Here is a 19,531-nt window from a genome sequence, read left to right as displayed (position 1 = left end):
CCCATTTCCCCCCTCATCTCTCCCAACTCCTATTCAGCAGCAAATTCCCTTTCCATAGTGAGGTTACTGTAGCTCACACCTAACAGGAATTTATCCAGCATTTTCTCTCTCGCTCTTGTCAAATTCCTTCTGTGGGGTAGAGTGTGGGGTGGGGAAGCTGCATATTCAGTTTGGGGGCAAGCCCAGATTTCTCCTCCAGTAGAGGGGTGAGAAACCTTTCCCTTTGGGTATGAAATTTATTTTGGGGGCGAATACAGAATTGTTCATTTTCTGAACGTAGTTTTTAGGTCATTTTTCATTTAACAGAATGATGTAGAAATCACTCTTCCAAGCTGTGTGTGTGTGTGTGTGTGTTTAAGCTCTGATGCATATTTCAGCAAACGTCCTAAAAACAACCTCTAGCAAGGATTTAAAGGCACAGGGCTCTTTCCCCAATTACCTTCCCAGATCGCCTTTGTCAGCTTCCTGTGGTCCATGTGACTTTGCAAAGCGCATGTTCCATAAAGGGGAAGCAGCAAGCCGGCAATGCAGCCTATGCGTTTCATATGCGGCTCTCTCTCTTCCCTGTTCCATTCCCCTTTTACTTTCCGAGAGAACTCCTGTCTCCCCAGCAGGGATGGAGTTAAGCCTTGCCTTATTGCTCCCAAAGAGAGGCTGTGGTGCATTGTGGTATAATGAGGCAGCTTTCATGGTTGCCGGGAGGTCCATGGGGCTAAACTATATGGAGAGAGAGGCATAGCATGTGGCCAGAATCTGTAATGTGGGATGTGCTTTCTCTGAGAGCAGTGATGCAGCAGGCCACCATCTCCCTGCTGAATCAGGATGTTTCTTAAATATTAGTGTCTTCCATTTTTATTTTTTTTTTATAAACAACCTCAGGCAATGCCCTGAGCTGGAGCTTCCGCCAGACCCCTCTGACGGCGGGAATGAAGGGGAGGGGCTGCTGGGAGTCAGGATCCGTCCGCTCCTTCTGCAACTCGGGCTGCCTGAATAAAATTAAGAAGGGTTAGTTGGCCTTCTCTGGACTTCTCCCCCCATCACCACCCCCTTTCCAGAGGCCTTCGGTTATCTATGGGCCCTTCCGGCTTCCACTGACTGGTATATTTCACTGCATGATCAATTCATGGGGATATTTGTGTACTTTAAAAAGAAAACGGGGAAAGTGTTGTGCTTTATTGTGGGGGTGTGGGGGAGGTTGCCTTGCAGCTGAGAAAAGCATGTTAATCTCATGCGGAATGAAAGGGAGCAACAGCAATAGACTACCAACTATGTCTGCACAGAGCTTAATTCTCCTTCTCTCGGCAGCCGTGGAGAGTGTGAAATTGTCACGGATCAGAGTGGGGGAAATCCACGTTTTTCATAAACGTGGAGAATGTGGCTTACTTTGTTTCTCTTTTGACTACATCCTATTTATAAGTTCAGTGGTACCTCGGGTTACATACGCTTCAGGTTACAGACTCCGCTAACCCAGAAATAGTGCTTCAGGTTAAGAACTTTGCTTCAGGATAAGAACAGAAATCAGGCTCCTGTGGCGTGGCAGCAGCAGGAGGCCCCATTAGCTAAAGTGGTGCTTCAGGTTAAGAACAGTTTCAGGTTAAGAACGGACCTCCAGAACGAATTAAGTACTTAACCTGAGGTACCACTGTACAACACTGTAGTCCCCACCCCTGTCCCCAACTTATCTCTGTGTACCAAACTTAACTCCTAACACTTCCGATCACCTGCCCCTTTGCCTGTTTTAACTGGCACGAGGTGGTGAGTTCTTGAAGAACTGGCTCTTGCATAACTCTAGCATGCTCTGAATTCAGCTGGAAGGTGAAAAAACATTTCCCGAAGCACAAAATATGTGGATGGTGGCATTTAAAAGTGAAAAGTGGTATTTTGAGGTTTTTGTAGCAAAATATATACCTTGAAGCAAACATGGGAAAGGTTCTGTCTCTGTAGAAGTGGTCTGCTCCTTCCCTTATCTTTGCCTTCAGGAACTTGGTACCTTTCAGACTACAACACCCATCAGTACAAACTGGCAGGGGCTGACGGGAGTTGTATTGACAATATCTGGAGGGGGGCCCAGCTTGGCAAAGTCTTCCTTATATCAGTGTTTTTCAACCTTTTTTGGGCAAAGGCACACTTGTTTCATGAAAAAAATCACGAGGCACACCACCACTGTGTGGGAGATGTCACAGCCCCGCTGCTCTCTATGGGGAATCGGATGAGAGCGGACCGCCTGTCCGCTCTCATCCGATCCCATCCGATCTGATCCCCACCCAGGACGGATGGAAAATAGGGTGGACACAGTCCGGCGCCCGCCTAGTGGGCGGAAATTTGACATTTATTTTTTTTTAAATCTTTCGAATTTTTCAATTTTTCCCACGGCACACCAGGCAACATCTTGTGGCACACTAGTGTGCCGCGGAACAGTGGTTGAAAAACACTGCCATATATGATAGAATAATGCTTTGTGTTGATGGGGTGCTTGACACAGTGCTCTATGGCATTGCATGTGGAATACTTTTGGTGGGTCAGAGCTGCCTCACGGCAGTACAGTGGTATCTCAGGTTAAGTACTTAATTCGTTCTGGAGGTCCGTTCTTAACCTGAAACTGTTCTTAACCTGAAGCACCATTTTAGCTAATGGGGCCTCCTGCTGCTGCTGCGCCGCCGGAGCCCGATTTCTGTTCTCATCCTGAAGCAAAGTTCTTAACCCGAGGTACTATTTCTGGGTTTGCTGAGTCTGTAACCTGAAGCGTCTGTAACCCAAGGTACCACTGTACTTGAACATGGCAGAGGAATCCAAGTGTCTTCTGCTACTTTCCCAAGAGGAAGGATGTGAATGACCTATCCTGGATTTTACACCTGCACAAGCTTTTGTGCAAGTGTTTGTGGAACAGGGTGCTTCTATTTCCTGGCTCTTTGGATCTAATCCACCCTCTTCGCAATAATTGCATTAGCATTATAAATCAGGTCAGTACAATTATTGACCTATTTCTGATGTGGGCCTAGTACCAAGATATACTGCCTTGCCTGAGGGCACATAATGGCCTGGTTTGGACATCATGATAAGCTGTAGTTTAGTATGGACTGCCATTCTCCAGCCATTCTCCAGCCCAGACCCTGCTGTTTTTATCACTGGCTCTTCTCTGTGTGGCCCACCTATGGGAAGTGTGGAGGATGGCTGCATGAGAACGCTCCTTTTAAGTGGTGGCCCCCATCTGAAACACTCTTCCCAGCGAGATGCACCTGGCCCCATCCTTGTCAGTCTTTAATCACTAGACTAAGGCTATTTGTTTCCCCAGGCCTTTGGTTAATTAGATTGCATCCTGTAGTGGTCTCATCCTTTAGTGGCATGGGTAGGACTTGTCCTTATGAATATGTTGCTGGATGAGTATTTAATGCATCTGTATTGTTCATTTTTGTCATGGTTTTAATTGCTATTATCTGTTGTATTGTGATGCAGGTGGCGCTGTGGGTTAAACCACAGAGCCTAGGACTTGCTGATCAGAAGGTCGGCAGTTTGAATCCCCGCGACAGGGTGAGCTCCCGTTGCTCAGTCCCTGCTCCTGCCAACCTAGCAGTTTGAAAGCACGTCAAAGTGAAAGTAGATAAATAGGTACTACTCCAGTGGGAAGGTAAACGGCATTTCTGTGTGCTGCTCTGGTTCGCTAGAAGCGGCTTAGACATGCTCCACACATGACCTGGAAGTTGTACGCTGGCTCCCTCGGCCAATAAAGCGAGATGAGCGCCGCAACCCCAGAGTCGGTCGCGACTGGACCTAATGGTCAGGGTTCCCTTTACCTTTTATCTGTTGTATTTGCTGTTGCTAAGTTGCTTTGAGGTTTCTTTTCCTTGTGTAAAGCGACTGATAAATGTAATTGATATTAATAGCAATCATTAAACTGTGGCTTAACGTGAACAAACAGAATGTGTGAACTAGGTTTAACCCTTGTTTTCCAATCGTGGTTTGCTTGGAGAGAAGCAAAAGCCACAAATGCCGGTTCCCACATAATGCAAAGCAGGCTTCCTGTTTGATTTCTTCTCCAACATGTCAAAGAAAAGAAAAAGTGGGGTGCAGCAGGGACAGATGAGCAGTGAGTACCAACACATGCTGCTTGTTCATGTTAACTGTGACATCTGAACCCAGCAGGTGAGTTTGTTGTGACACTTAATTTTGCACTGGGACTTCTGATTGACAGTTGTAGTCTTTTAGCCACTATTACCAGTTGTTGTTGTTGTTTAGTCATTTAGTCGTGTCCAACTCTTCGTGACCCCATGGACCAGAGCACGCCAGGCACTCCTGTCTTCCACTGCCTCCCGCAGTTTGGTCGAACTCATGCTGGTAGCTTCGAGAACACCATCCATCCATCTCGTCCCCTGTCATCCCCTTCTCCTTGTGCCCTCCATCTTTCCCAACATCAGTGTCTTTTCCAGGGAGTCTTCTCTTCTCATGAGGTGGCCAAAGTATTGGAGCCTCTGCTTCACGATCTGTCCTTCCAGTGAGCACCCAGGGCTGATTTCCTTCAGAATGGATAGGTTTGATCTTCTTGCAGTCCATGGGACTCTCAAGAGTCTCCTCCAGCACCATAATTCAAAAGCATCAATTCTTCAGCGATCAGCCTTCTTTATGGTCCAGCTCTCACTTCCATACATCACTACTGGGAAAACCATAGCTTTTACTATATGTACCTTTGTTGGCAAGGTGATGTCTCTGCTTTTTAAGATGCTGTCTAGGTAGGCCCCTAAATTATAGGCAATTGCACTAAGGCTATTTCCAATAACTGGAGGGCTGAGAGATTCCCTTTACTTTATTGCTATTAAAAATGGGACAACCCCACTCTTTCTTTAATCATTAAAGGTTTTAAATGTTTTAAAATTTGAATATATTAATGTTTATGTATCTGGAAGCTTTGCATGCTGATGATGGACGTTTGGAGAGTGTGATGTGTTAGTATATCATAGTTATGGTTATCTGGGGCCCCAGGGATAAATTCCACCCTTTCCATTTTATTTAGTACGTTGCTGTTGTGTGCAGTTCGAATTGAAATAGAAAGTGTCCATGGTCCAGTGGCACATACATATACCGTGGTAGCTGGTGCCAATTGGGACTGGTTGGGTGGTAGGCATGGAGCCCAACAGTAGGTGGCGCCAGAGACAATGACAGGCAGTTGCAACTGATTCTAGTTTTGCCCCCATCCTCTTCCCTACAAGGGCAGCATTGAGACTAAGGAAGAAGAAGCTGGTGGCCAGTACCATCCCCTGGACTGATTGTGAGAACATAAGGAGCTGCCTTATACAGACTAGCTCAGGATTATCTACAATGAGTAGCAGTGGCTCTCTAGGATTTTTCCCCAGACCTACCTGCAGTTGCTAAGGATTGAACCTGACACCTTCTGCATGCAAAGCAGATACATGAGGGCTGGCTACAGGCAGACTGAGGTTGGTGGAACAGTGCCCTAATGGACCAGCCTCCCCTGTAAATGTGTTTTTCCCCTACCTGCAGATTTCCTGTCCCTCTTAAGCAGCTCAGCAACATGCTCAAATATGCTGTTTTCTCTGAATAGCAATGTTCTCTGAACATTTTCATTTTCTCTGAACTAGCAATACGGTCTAGGACCCTCGTACCTACGGGACCGCCTCTCCTGGTGTGTCCCACAGAGGAACCTACGGTCTTCAAACAAAAACATCTTGGAGGTCCCAGGCCACAGAGAGGTTAGGCTGGCCTCAACCAGAGCCAGGGCTTTTTCGGCTGTGGCTCCGATCTGGTGGAACGCTCTGCCACAAGAGACTAGGGCCCTGCGGGAATTGACATCTTTCCGCAGGGCCTGCAAGACAGAGCTGTTCCACCAGGCCTTTGGCCAAGGCACAGCCTGACCCCCTCCTTTGGTAATCCTCACAGAACTCTAGCCCAATGGTTGCCATTAATTTGATTTGAATTAATTTTATAATGAAATGATTTTAGAACGTTGTATTATTTTATTGTTGTTAGCCGCCCTGAGCCCGGCTTCGGCTGGGGAGGGCGGGATATAAATAAATTATTATTATTATTATTATTATTATTATTATTATTATTATTATTATTATTAAAAGGCTGCAGATGGCAGTCACCGTCTGAAGAGGCCTCCACCCTATTCCATCTCCATACATTTCTCATGTAAGAAGGAGGGAATGCGAGGACTTCCGGCGGGCGCGGATCCGGTTGCAGGCGAGGGTTTGTCTCTCCGGAGAGAGCTCTAGCTTTTCGGCCGAATTGGGAGTTTTTGAGGGCGACAAAACTCCCGCTAACCCTCTGGAGGGTATCCAGAGGTCTTGGTGCCCAGCAGTGCGAAGGTGTCACTCGTCTGGTCGGCAGGTAGCCTTTGTATAAAGGCGAAGAGAGCGACGGAACGAGAGACGGCAATTTGGGCAGCCATTACAGCCATTACAGCGGCGAATTAGCGAAGCCTCAAGCCTGCAGGCTAAGCGCCTTGCCCTCGATACAAAGAAACTCAGATACGCAGAAAGAGTGCTGGAAATTGCAAAGGGGAGAGCGTAAGGAAGTATCTGAGAAGAAAGAGAAACAGCCGAGTTCAGCGTTAGCTTGTCTTCAGTGGGAAAAGACGCAGTGTGGTTTGCAGAGCCGAAGGAGAAAGTAAGTTACTGCTAGTGGCTACATTGTCCGTCCCTCCCCCACTGACTCACTTTGAAATTAGACCCTCTCCCACTGTAGAGGGGAAAGGGAAACAACCGAGGGAGGGCAGAGAAATGCGGTACTAGAAAAAAACTTAGTCGTCATGGCAACGGAGACACAGAACTACAAAGAGCAATCTACATAAAAAAGACAAAAGGAGATTACTGTTAAGAGGACTTTTACTAAGACTCCTGTGAGACATTACACCAAGTGGTTTATAAGAAAACTCCGGGGGTAGGGAAGACTACTCTTTGGACATTCGGAATCACGTTTGCTATTGTATCGCTGTTTGGGAGCTTTCTTTATCTGCTACGTTTGTTACGCTTTCTCTATCTTTTTTGGACTTAACATTTGGGCCACGGGAAGAGGCAGGAACGGGGGAAGAACAGTGTGAACAGCGTGAATCCACAAACAGGAAAGACTAATTGACTAACTCTCTTTACACTTAAGAACTCTGCTTAAGAACTGACTCCCCCTGCTGGACTAAATTAAGCATTGCACCTAAACTTTGGAAAAGATTAACTGGAGATTCAGACTCTCACAGGCTAAGTGGCTGTTAAAGTGGTTGTTAAAGAGTGGGTGGAAGAGTCTGAATTGAGGCGGGAAGAGTGTAATTAGAATCTGGTTGGTGGACCTAACTAACCTCTTTAAAATCTCTGGAGGGGAGGGATAGTTTTCTTTTTATTTATTTTTTTTTCTGTTGGGGAAACAGACTCTGTGACTTCAAGGGACTATTTCAAGTGGTTAAATTTGAGAAGGTTTATACTATCCCGAGGGACTAAGACCTCTTGGGGGCTAATTGAAAGCTGAATAGTTTAACTATAAGGAATACATTTACATTTTTTTTTTCCGGCATAAAAGGAATTCCCAAGGTTTAAGGACAATGTCACATACGCAGAAGAAAGGGGCAGAGGGAGGTACCCCAACTGATAGGAGAGCTTCAAAACAAGAAACAGAATTTAGGACAGAAATACTGAGGATGTTCGCAGAAATAAAACAAAGCGAAAAAAATCTGGAAACAAAATTAGAACAGGTGGACAACAAAATCGGAAAAATGGACAAAAAGATTGAAGAGACAGTAAGCGAGCTAAAAGGACAGATTAAAGAGGTTTCAAAAAGAGTGGACGAGGGACTAAAAAAGACAAAGCAGGAAATGAAAGAGATGAAGCGAGAGGAGGAAAGATTGAGAAATGAGATAGTAGAGTTAAACAAAATACAGGAAGAAATTAAAGACTCCATCGCAATGAACGATCTAAAACAGAGGGAGATTAACTTAAGATTGAGACAAATTCCAGAAGTACAAAACGAGAATATAAAAGAAAGATTAGTGAAGGAAATAGCACAGTGGATGGAAGTGGAAGAGGAAGATGTGGCTAGAACAATCATAAATGCGTATAGAATGAAAATTAAAACAAATAAAGCCAGGAAATATCCAGGGGACTGTTTAGTTACATTTAAAGACAGAGAGATGAGAAATTTGGTTTTGCAAAGAAACAGGGAAAAAAGATTATACATCGATGGGCATTATATTATTTTATTTAAAGACATCCCCATAAGGTTGCTTAAACGGAGGGAATCGTATAAACCACTAGTTCAACTACTTAAAAAGAATAGAATTGACTTCCGATGGGAATTTCCGGAAGGGGTCTCTTTCTTCTATAAAGGTGTTAAAAGAAGATTGACTAGTCCCGAAGAAATAGGAAAATTCACAAGAAGATATAAAGAGCTCCAAGTGGGAGAGGAAGAGGAGAAGGGTGCAGAAGGTAGATCTAGATTGAGGGAGGATTTAGAGTTAGGTGAAGAGGAAGAACAAAGTAGAGGAGAACTAGAAGAAGAAGAAGAGGAGGAAGAAGGAGAGGAAACAGAAAGGTTACAGAGTAACACCTAACTCAGAGTAGCACCTAAAATAATATGTCTTTAAAACTATGGAATTGGAATGTTAATGGAATGAATGATAAGAAAAAACGCAATGGAATTGAACGCATTCTAAAAAAGAAAAATTTAGATATCATATGCCTTCAAGAAACCCACGTGGCCAGTAAACATAAGAAAATCCTTATTAATAAGAGGTTAGGAAATGAGTTTATCTCCTCCGATAAAAAGAAAAAAAGAGGAGTAGTATTATATATTAAAAATAACATTGAAACACACCAGCTATTTAAGGATGAGGAAGGGAGAATGATCGCAGTCCGCATTAAATGGCAAGGGGAAATGATGATAATAGTGGGAGTCTATGCACCAAATGGCAATAAAACAGAATTTTTCAGATCATTGGAAGAGAGATTATTTGACTACATGGACCAAAAAATCATAATAATGGGAGATATGAACGGGGTGGTCTCAACAGAAATAGATAGATTAAGGAAAACTAAGACAGAAGGAGGGAAACTACCTAAGATATTTTTTGAAATGGTGAAGAACTATAACTTGGTAGATATATGGAGATTGAGACACCCCATGGAGAAACAATTTACATTTCATTCAGGACCGAATGAATCACTGTCAAGATTAGACCAAATTTGGATATCAAATGAACTAACAGTAAGAACTACAAAAATTGAAATACAGGCCAAAATTATCTCCGACCACAACCCCATAATAATGGAGATGAAGGGGGTTGAAGGACGAACTTTCAGATGGAGATTAAATGATAACTTATGGGACGATCAAAAATTTGTGGAAAAGATTCGGACGAAATTATTGGAGTACTTCATAGATAACCAAGACAAAGGGGTTAAAATAAACGTGGTATGGGACGCGAGTAAGGCAGTCATGAGGGGCCTGCTCATCCAACAAAATGCATGGAAAAGGAAAAATAAAGAAAAAAGAACTAAGGAGATTTTGAGACAGATTATGGATTGTGAACAAAAACTAATTAAAAAACCAAATAATGAAAGGATATTGCAGGAAATAAAATCCCTCCAAACCCAATTTGCAATGTTGATAAATAAGGAGGTTGAGTGGAACATCAAAAGATTAAGACAGAGAAATTTTGAATTTGCTAATAAGCCAGGAAAATGGCTTGCGTGGCAAGTCAAAAAGAGAAAGGAACAAAACACAATAAACAAAATACAAATAAACGGAGAAGAGATAACTGAACCAAAAGGGATTAGAAGAGGATTTGCGGAGTTTTACGAGCAACTATACAGGAATAAGGATAGAAACAACAATAGGAAAATAGAGAGATATTTAAAAGAGAAAATGGTAAGGAAGATTTCGATAGAGCAAAGAGAAATGTTAAATGCCCCCATTTCCAGAGAGGAAGTAGAGGAAGTGATAAAGGAACTGAAAAGAGGTAAAGCTCCGGGCCCAGATGGGTTTACTGCGAGCTACTATAAAGAAATGAAAGATATATTGACGGTTCCGTTAGTTGAGGTGATGAATAAGACCCTAAAGGAAAAAGAGATCCCAAGCACCTGGAAGGAGGCATTTATCACAATAATTCCAAAACAAGATACTGACCCAACCCAAGTAAAAAATTATAGACCCATTTCCTTATTAAATACAGATTATAAGATTTTTGCGGGAATTTTGGCAAAAAGGTTTAAAAAAATATTAGTGAAGATAATGCATGAGGACCAAGCGGGTTTTCTACCGGGAAGGCAAATAAAAAACAATACAAGAGGCATAATTAATATAATAGAATATTTATCGGACAGAATTGATAAGCCAGCTAGTCTGATTTTTATTGACGCGGAGAAAGCCTTCGATAACGTCACCTGGGACTTCATGCTGAGAAATTTAGAAATTATGGAAGTGGGTCAAGAATTTTGGAATGGGATAAAAGCAATATACACCGAACAGAAAGCGAAGCTGATAATAAATAATGCCATAACAGAAGATATAAAAATATCTAAAGGGACAAGACAGGGCTGCCCGCTCTCTCCGCTGCTCTTTATAGTGGTGTTGGAGGTTCTGCTAAACGCAATAAGGCAAAACAAACAAATTAAGGGAATATCATTAGGCTCAAACGAATACAAAGTTAAAGCATATGCTGATGACGTGGTATTAACGGTAGAAGATCCTATAAACAGCTTAAAGGGAATTCTGGAGGAGATGGAGGAATTTGGGAAGTTAGCTGGATTCAAACTAAATAAGAATAAGACAAAGATGATCGTTAAAAACTTAGACCAAGACAAGATAGAATCACTACAGGAACAAACAGGAATTGAAGTAGTTAAAAAAGTTAAATATTTAGGACTCTGGCTTACCAATAAAAATATTGACCTATACCAAAATAATTATATCCCAGTGTGGAATGAAATTAAGAAAAATCTGGAGATTTGGGCAAGGATGAAATTATCACTCTGGGGTAGAGTGTCCATGGTCAAAATGATGGTACTCCCCAAAATGCTTTTTCTATTCCAAACAATCCCGATAATAAAGGGCACAAAAAACTTTAAAGAATGGCAAAGGGTGATTTCTAGATTTGTCTGGGAAGGAAAGAAGCCCAGAAGTAAGTTTAAGATATTAACAGATACCACTGAAAGAGGGGGCTTCGCCCTGCCAGACATGAGACTGTACTACGAAGCGGCATGCCTTTGCTGGATTAAAGAGTGGATAAAGTTGGAGGATACAGAGTTATTGGATTTAGAAGGGTATAAGAACAAATTTGGATGGCATGCCTATTTGTGGAGAGATAAGATAAAAGTACATAAGGGATTTTGCAGCCATATCTTTAAGGGACCTTTGATAGAAGTTTGGAATAGATATAAGAACATATTAGAACCAAAAACCCCACACTGGTTATCACCAGTGGAGTTAATAAGTGTAAAGAAAGTCAATATGGGGAAAAAATGGGGTAGGTACGAAGAAATGGTATTGAAGGAAGGAGGGAAGTGGAAAATTAAACCATACGACCAGGTAAAAAGATATACATACGATTGGCTGAGTTACTATCAGATAAATGAGATATTTAAAAAAGAAGTGAAACAGAGGGGCTACGATGAAAAGACATCGAAATTTCAGAGAGAGATAATAAACAGTGATCGGAAAAATCTGTCAAGTATGTATAAAATACTGTTAGAATGGAACATGAAAGATGAGAAAGTCAAAAAAGTGATGACTCAGTGGGCAAAGGACCTCGGCTATGATATTCAATTGGAGAATTGGGAAAAATTGTGGAGAGTGAATATAAAATTTACAGCATGTGTACTGTTAAGGGAGAATATGTTAAAAATGTTATATAGGTGGTATATGACACCCGTTAAACTAGCCAAGATGTATAAAACAGATAACAAATGTTGGAAATGTAGACAAAAAGAAGGGACGTTCTATCACCAATGGTGGGAATGTGGGAAGGTTAAAAGCTTCTGGGGCGAAGTCTATAATGAAATCAAAAAGATATTAAGCTACACATTTGTAAAGAAACCCGAAGCTTTTCTATTAGGTATGGTCGGAAAAGATATTAAAAGAAAGGATTATAAAATCTTCCAATATGCGGTAACAGCAGCTAGAATCGTGGTGGCGCAGAAGTGGAAGCAGGAAGAAAGCCCAACGTTAACAGAGTGGAGATTAAAATTGACGGAATATGCGGAGTTAGATAAATTAACAGGGAAAATTAGATATATGAAGGATCAAAAATTTATAGACGACTGGGGAAAATTTGCGGATTATCTGGAGAACAAATGTTTAGTAAACACAACGCTAGTAGGATTTAAAGAGGCACTGTAAAACACTAAGAAGTATTGCTTATGGAAAACAATGTCTGAAAAATGGTACTAATGGCAGTACGAAAGATTGGAATGCGTTATAAAGAGATAAATACGAATGAATGTCAAGGACGTTGAAGGAAGTCCAAAAGAATGAGATGTATGAAACACGGATTTAATGTATATATATGGAAAGATTAATAAAAATTTTTAAAATGCAAAAAAAAAAAAAAAAAAAAAAGGAGGGAATGCATCTTTTATCTTGGTGCCTGCTCCAACTACTGAAAAGCAAAGTTCACATTTTGCTTTGGGAATTCCCCCCCTTGCTTAATGGACTAAAACTCATATGATTTTAATGAGTGGGCTGAGAGCAGCAGTAGTTCATCCGGCCGAAGTTTAAACAATTGATTTTGTATTTTTCCTCTACGAGCAACACAGCTTGTATTTCTGTTGCATCTACAGAAGGTTCTGGCCCACAAATGCCTGGGCTGAAATAACAGCGTCAGCTGTTCGGATGCTGCAATGGACCAATATGGACACCTTTTGGGGGGATCTGCTTCCCTTTTTTATTATTTATTTATTTCATAAAAGATCATGCACTGCTTGAATGTTAAAACAACAACAACACCATAAGACAGTGTACAGTAAAATTATCAACAGGAAAACTTAACAAGAATAATTTAAGACTTTTGAAAAGTTAAAATAACAATAGGCTAAAAATGGATTAAGGCTTTCGTCAAGTTCCGAAACATCTGGGTAGGCTTATCTAAACAAAAAATCTTTTTAGCAGGTGCTTAAAAGAGTACAGTGATGGAAACTGCCTTCCATCCTAGGGTTCAGCTGGCTTGATCATTTTCCACTCTTGGTGATGTGGTGGTCAGGTGCTATTTTTATCCCACCATTACATAATTGTGCATATACACACATACATGCAATCTGTGCATTATATAATTAGAACTTACTCTTGCTTTTGTTTTTTGGTCATGCATAAAAGAGGACATTGCTCTCAGTCTAATGGGTTTAATTTTCACCCATGTTAAAAATGTTGAATGTATAGTTAATAATAATAATAATAATAATAATAATAATAATAATAATAATAATAATTTTTATTTATATCCCGCTCTCCCCAGCCAAAGCCGGGCTCAGAGCAGCTAACAACAGTAAAAATAGCACAATTTACGTAAAATCACAGTCAATTAATTAAAATACATTCTAAAATCAATTCAGAATCAAATTAATGGCAACCGTTGGGCTAGAGTTTCATGAGGATTACAGAAGGAGGGGGTCAGATTGTTCCTTGGCCAAAGGCCTGGGGGAACAGCTCTGTTTTGCAGGCCCTGCGGAAATATGTCAAGTCCCGCAGGGCCCTAGTCTCTTGTGACAGAGTGTTCCACCAGATCAGGGCCACGGTCGAAAAAGCCCTGGCTCTGGTTGAGGCCAGCCTAACATCCCTGTGGCCCAGGATCTCCAAGATGTTTTTATTTGAAGACCATAGAGGCGTGGAAGCTCAGACCTCAAGGTGTTTGAGGTTTCCCCAGAGGCATTTGGTTGGCCCATATGGGAAAGAGAATACAGAATAGGTTGTAGGCGCTTTAAAGATTACAGGCTGCTCTCCCAAGCTGGTGGAGCCAATAGAAGGCAAGACCCTAGCAGTGTTCTTAAGATTTCGGGCAATGCTGGTTCTTGATTGAGACAACATCTTCCCCACCTTGTGTGATACGCCTTGTGCCCAGGCCTGCCCTGGCCAGACTGGAAATGACTTTTGCTTCCCCTGAAGACCCCACACAATAAGTGGAAGCTCTGTGGCGCCAGAGGTCAGCAGATGGCTATACTCTTGTGGCCTCCAGCAGCAAAGACCCAGGGATTTGGGATTGCAATCTCACCCAGCATTAAAGGAAGCAACTCATTTCCATCATCACCACTGATGGTCTCCCTTGGGAGACAATGGAGGAGTGAGACTTTGGGGGTGAGATCAAGCTGTTGGAAGGTTGCAGCGCCAGCTACGGCTGCAGAGATAGACGCAGAAGAGACATGTTTTGTTGCAGCTGGGGCAGACAAAGGTGTCCAGTCGTGCTGCTGCAGATGCACCACGGCGTTCCTTCTCTCTGCAGTCCTCCCAGAGGTCATTTCTCCTCTGGTCACTGCTATTGATGTACAACTTGTCTGCAGTCTCCAGGCACAGTGGTCGCCTGCAACGGACGCCCACATGGCAGAGTGTGTGTGATGTTGTTGCCATTATTATTATTGGGCTGCAGCCAACCTACACAGAGTAGATCCATGGACCTAAGTGAGTCATGTCCATTAATTTCAAATGGTTCTCTATTGAGTATGTCTAATGTTAGATACAACCCATTATATCCCAGTGTGATTATGTCAAGAAGGTCAAATGCGTTGCAACTGAAAACCAGCCTGCTTGCTTGCCTGCCTGCTTAAAGGACCATTAGGTCTAGTTGTGGCTGACTCTGGGGTTGCGGTGCTCATCTCGCTTTACTGGCCGAGGGAGCCGGTGTACAGCTTCCGGGTCATGTTGCCAGCAGGACTAAGCCGCTTCTGGCGAACCAGAGCAGCACGCGAAAACGCCGTTTACCTTCCCGCTGGAGTGGTACCTATTCATCTACTTGCACTTTGACGTGCTTTCGAACTGCTAGGTTGGCAGGAACAGGGACCGAGCAACGGGAACTCACCCCGTCGCGGGGATTCGAACCGCCGACCTTCTGATTGGCAAGTCCTAGGCTCTGTAGTTTAACCCACAGCGCCACCCGCGTCCCGCCTGCCTGCTTGCCTTTCCACAAATTCTGGACTCCTTTCCTCCCTGCTGTACTTGCATTATCATTTAGGAAAGTTTTGGCAGGGAGTTTTAGAACAACTCCCAAGAGCAGTGAACTAAAGGAAGCCTGTATGATCTTTTTCCTGTGTTGTTTTTAAACAGCTGAAATAGCTTGATGCTCAACAAAAGGGTTCAAGCTTGTTACCAGGGCCACGTCCTCGCCACATCTCCTCTTTCTCCTGGCCCCCTGGGAAAAATCTGAAAGGGGGTCAATCTGTTCTTGCATCCTTCTCTTCCTGTGAGATGGCGAAACCCTAGAACGTCCTGAGGGTGGAAAATGTATTTAAATAATGATTAAAAATTTATTTTCGGTGACACGTTTAGAAAAGCGAGAGAGAGAGAGAGAGAGAGAGAGAGATCGCCTTTATCTGCCTACTGGGAAATTATATCCGTGGGGGAGCTTGCAAGTGAGCTGAGCTGTGCCCCAGTTAGTGAGAGGGACCTGACTCCAAATGACGTCCCGGAACTGGTGTTGCTTACAGGCCTCGGGGCTCCTGTTCTGCCTCACCAGCATTATTTATCCCCCAGACACGGAAGTTGCACAGGGCTTGTGCAAAGCAACTGTGTTTTGCCCTGGGGTGGTTTAATTGGGAAAGAGACTGCTACATTGAGAAGTAGCTAAATGGGTTTACCTCCCAGCAGTCACTACAGGTTGCAGTGTGTGTTTAAACGGGTGTTCAGGTTGCCTGTGCTGTGTCTTATCTGCTCCAGCATCCTGCTTCCAGCAGAGGGCAGCCAAATGTCCTGGGAAGCTCAGAAGCATTGGTCCATTCTGTCCACTGTCAGAGAGGCAGTGTGTGTGTGTGTGTGTGAGAGAGAGAGAGAGAGAGAGAGAGAGAGTGGAGAGTGAGAGCACACTTTTTTTCTGGGAGTATGTAAGGGTACGCATACCCCTAAACATTTTGCGAATCTAAGTTTGGCCTCCTTGAGGGGCAGTATTTCAATATGAGTAGGAAAATGAGAGTACCCCTAAACGTTTTTTAATAGGAAAAAAAACACTCTGTGTGTTTGTGTGTGTGTGTGTGTGTGTGTGTGTGTGTGTGTGTGTGTGTATTTCTGATGATACACAGAGTAGCTTACAGCTAGGAAGCTAAATAACTACAGTGGTTCCTCGGGTTACAGATTCTTCGGGTTACAGACTCCGCTAACCCAGAAATAGTACCTCGGGTTAAGAACTTTGCTTCAGGATGAGAACAGAAATTGTGTGGCAGCGGCACAGTGGCAGAGGGAGGCCCCATTAGCTAAAGTACCTCAGGTTAAGAACGGACCTACAGAATGAATTAAGTTCTTAACCCAAGCTACCACTGTATTCTGGGTGATTGATAACTTCTTTGTAAAGACTATACAATGCCCAGACTCTTTATATTCAAAAAGAACTTTGCTTTCATAAACATATAACAGAATAATATATTTACAATCTAGCTGCTGCACAGATTTCTCAATTATTTAATTAATTAAGTAACCGCCTGCAGGTCTTAGGGCAGTTCACAGGATGTTAATGTTTAGGGATCTTCCTCTGTTTTACTTCAGACGGATCACACTGACACCACACCGTCCTCAGCAGTATCTTGAGAAGCCTCTCTCAGCAGCCATTCCCCCTCATACAGAGCAAGCAAGTGAGCGAGCGAGCAGAAAGCAGTTAAAAACAACAGTTACTGGAATAACAGTCACAACAGAATGGAATGTGGCTCTCTCATGTGACTCACAGTTAGCCAATCACATGACAGCTACTGCCAAAGGATAAACCCCATGCTAAAAATACACAGTAACCCAACATAAGTAAACATTCCCATTTCCGGAAATTAAACCATTATCCTTAACGTTCAGGTAACGTATCAGTTGCTGAGAATTGCAGGTGGACAGAGTGCTGTTGTGATCAGCCTGAGGAGAGTTCTGAGGGCCAGATGAAGACGTCTAGAGGGCCACATTTCTCCCCCAGTCCTGAGGCTCTCCACTCCTGAAATGCAACCCCATATTCAGAAACAGGCTTTTCTGTCCAGTTTCACTTCATGGTTACTAAGCCCAAGACCATGCATACATCTCTGGAAGGGTTCCCCACCTGTTTTTGAAAACCCCTCTCATCCAGATATATAAATAACTTTCTGTACAGGAGAGAATGAGTCTCTTCTTTTGTTTTTCTAACAATGTGCTTGGCTTGGTTTATATTTGGGCCTCATTATGTTTCCTGCTGATTTCTCTGGCTGTTCTCTGGGTCAGCTTTGTAGCTATTGAGTTCCTGATGTTGGCTTTTCTCTTTGACGTGTTACCTGAGCTGCCTGTGACCTTTCTTTTATTGTGGAGAGAATTGCAGCTTGTTCGTGGATATGGGACAATGAAGCCAGAATTTGCAGTTGGAAGCTATTCTTCCCACCTATTCTTGCTGAAGGGCTAATCATTTTGTGACAGAAAGGCTATATTTGTGACTGCACTGCCAGATACATGAGCAGTAGTCTAGTGGTCAATCCAGAAGTGCAGGGTCCCTACACAATAGTCACAGCTGTGACCCTTCTAAGATTATACAGCTTTCAAAGATATAATAATAATAATAATAATAATAATAATAATAATAATAATAATAATAATAATCCAGGTTACATTGCATTGATGAATGCCAATCTCCATGTGTTGTCTTTTGGCCAGATCTACTATTTTTTGTGCATGCAGATGGGCAAATGATTCCAAATGCTTCTATATAATCTTTTGGAGCGACTTAAGTTGTGTTTTCTGAGAAGTTCCATTGTACATAGCCAAACATGCGTGCCCTTCTCGTGCAACTGAAGCACCTGGTATTTTCACTGCTCCTAAATGCTTATCTTTGGAGCATACAGAACAGCGCCGTCTTGGTGTTCTTCCCATGTTCTTTCTCCAGAAGGAACCCTATGAGCCCATCCTCAGTGGCTAGCTCACTTCCTTTCCCTCTGATTGGGCAGCTTTAGGACACTAGAGACATGGACCCTGATGGAACCTTGCTGCAGAAATAGCAGCCGGTCTTAGGACACCCCACCCTGGTACCCACAGCTGTATATGAGCCCCCACCCTTCGGTTGATCTTTGCCAGGCATAGGCAAACTCTGCCCTCCAGATGTTTTGGGACTACAACTCCCAGCATCCCTGACCACTGGTCCTGTTAGCTAGGGATGATGGGAGTTGTAGTCCCAAAACATCTGGAGGGCCGAGCTTGCCTATGCCTGATCTTTGCAATCTAATGTGTAAAAGGTAAAGGGACCCCTGAACATTAGGTCCAGTCACGGCTCTGGGGTTGCTGCACTCATCTCGCTTTATTGGCCGAGGGAGCCGGCGTACAGCTTCCGGGTCATGTGGCCAGCATGACTAAGCCGCTTCTGGCGAACTAGAGCAGCGCACGGAAAGACCATTTACCTTCCCGCCTATTTATCTACTTGCACTTTGATGTGCTTTCAAACCGCTAGGTTGGCAGGAGCTGGGACAGAGCAACGGGAGCTCACCCCGTCGCGGGGATTCGAACCGCCGACCTTCTGATCGTCAAGCCCTAGGCTCTGTGGTTTAACCCACAGTGCCACCCGCGTCCCACACACAGTCTCTGTATTAGGGGCTTAGATCAGCATTCTCCAATTCAGGCAGGGAACACTTATTTGGGCAACTGGATAGCTAGGTTGGTTAGAGCATGCTGCTGATAACACCAAGGTTGCAGATTTGATCCCCAAAAGGGGACAGCTACATATTCCTCTGGGTCCCTTCCAGCTCCATGATTCTATTCTTCTATTAACCTGGTGACCTCCATATCTTTGGGGCTGAATCTCCCATCAGCCCCAGCCAGCCAAGATCCAATTGGTTCTGATGGCCTCTGTGAAGGTGCTGGTGAAAGCAGCAGTGAGTGGAGACAGTGAAGCACTCCACCCCCCCCAAAAAAAAAACAAAGCAAAATGGGAGTAATTTTGGACTCACAGCTGTCCATGGAGGAGCAGGTTAATTCTGTGTCCAGGGCGGTTGTCTACCAGCTCCACCTGGTACGCAGGCTGAGACCCTACCTGCCCGCAGACTGTCTCACCAGAGTGGTGCAAGCTCTAGTTATCTCCCGCTTGGAGTACTGCAATGCGCTCTACATGGGGCTACCTGTGAAGGTGACCTGGAAACTACAGCTAATCCAGAATGTGGCAGCTAGACTGGTGACTGGGAGTGGTCCCCAAGACCATAAAACACCAGTCCTGAAAGACCTACATTGGCTCCCAGTACATTTCCGAGCACAATTCAAAGTGTTGTGCTGACCTTTAAAGCCCTAAACGGCCTCAGTCTAGTATACCTGAAGGAATGTCTCCACCCCCATCGTTCAGCCCGGACACTGAGATCCAGCGCCGAGGGCCTTCTGGCAGTTCCCTCTCTGCGAGAAGCCAAGTTACAGGGAACCAGGCAGA

The 19,531-nt window shown here is 43.6% G+C and overlaps 1 protein-coding gene across 5 annotated transcripts in view; it reads left to right on the top strand.

Moving 5' to 3' along the window:
• Positions 1-19,531, top strand: part of OSBP2 (oxysterol binding protein 2) — a gene marked incomplete at its 5' end in the record, with an annotated part of 180,987 nt that overhangs the window by 72,204 nt on the left and 89,252 nt on the right. Inside the window, one exon of one of the 5 annotated variants that reach the window (XM_081174818.1) lies at positions 873-1,005. The exons of the other annotated variants lie outside the window; for them this stretch is intronic. Within the exon in view, the coding sequence (XP_081030944.1) occupies positions 927-1,005 (79 nt within the window). Of the gene's footprint in view, positions 1-872; positions 1,006-19,531 lie in introns of those variants that run through there. 5 annotated transcript variants of the gene reach the window in all.

This window comes from Podarcis bocagei, assembly GCF_964188305.1.
Source record: "Podarcis bocagei genome assembly, chromosome: 16".
Lineage (NCBI taxonomy): Eukaryota > Metazoa > Chordata > Lepidosauria > Squamata > Lacertidae > Podarcis > Podarcis bocagei.
This window is presented reverse-complemented; position numbering and strand designations above follow the sequence as displayed.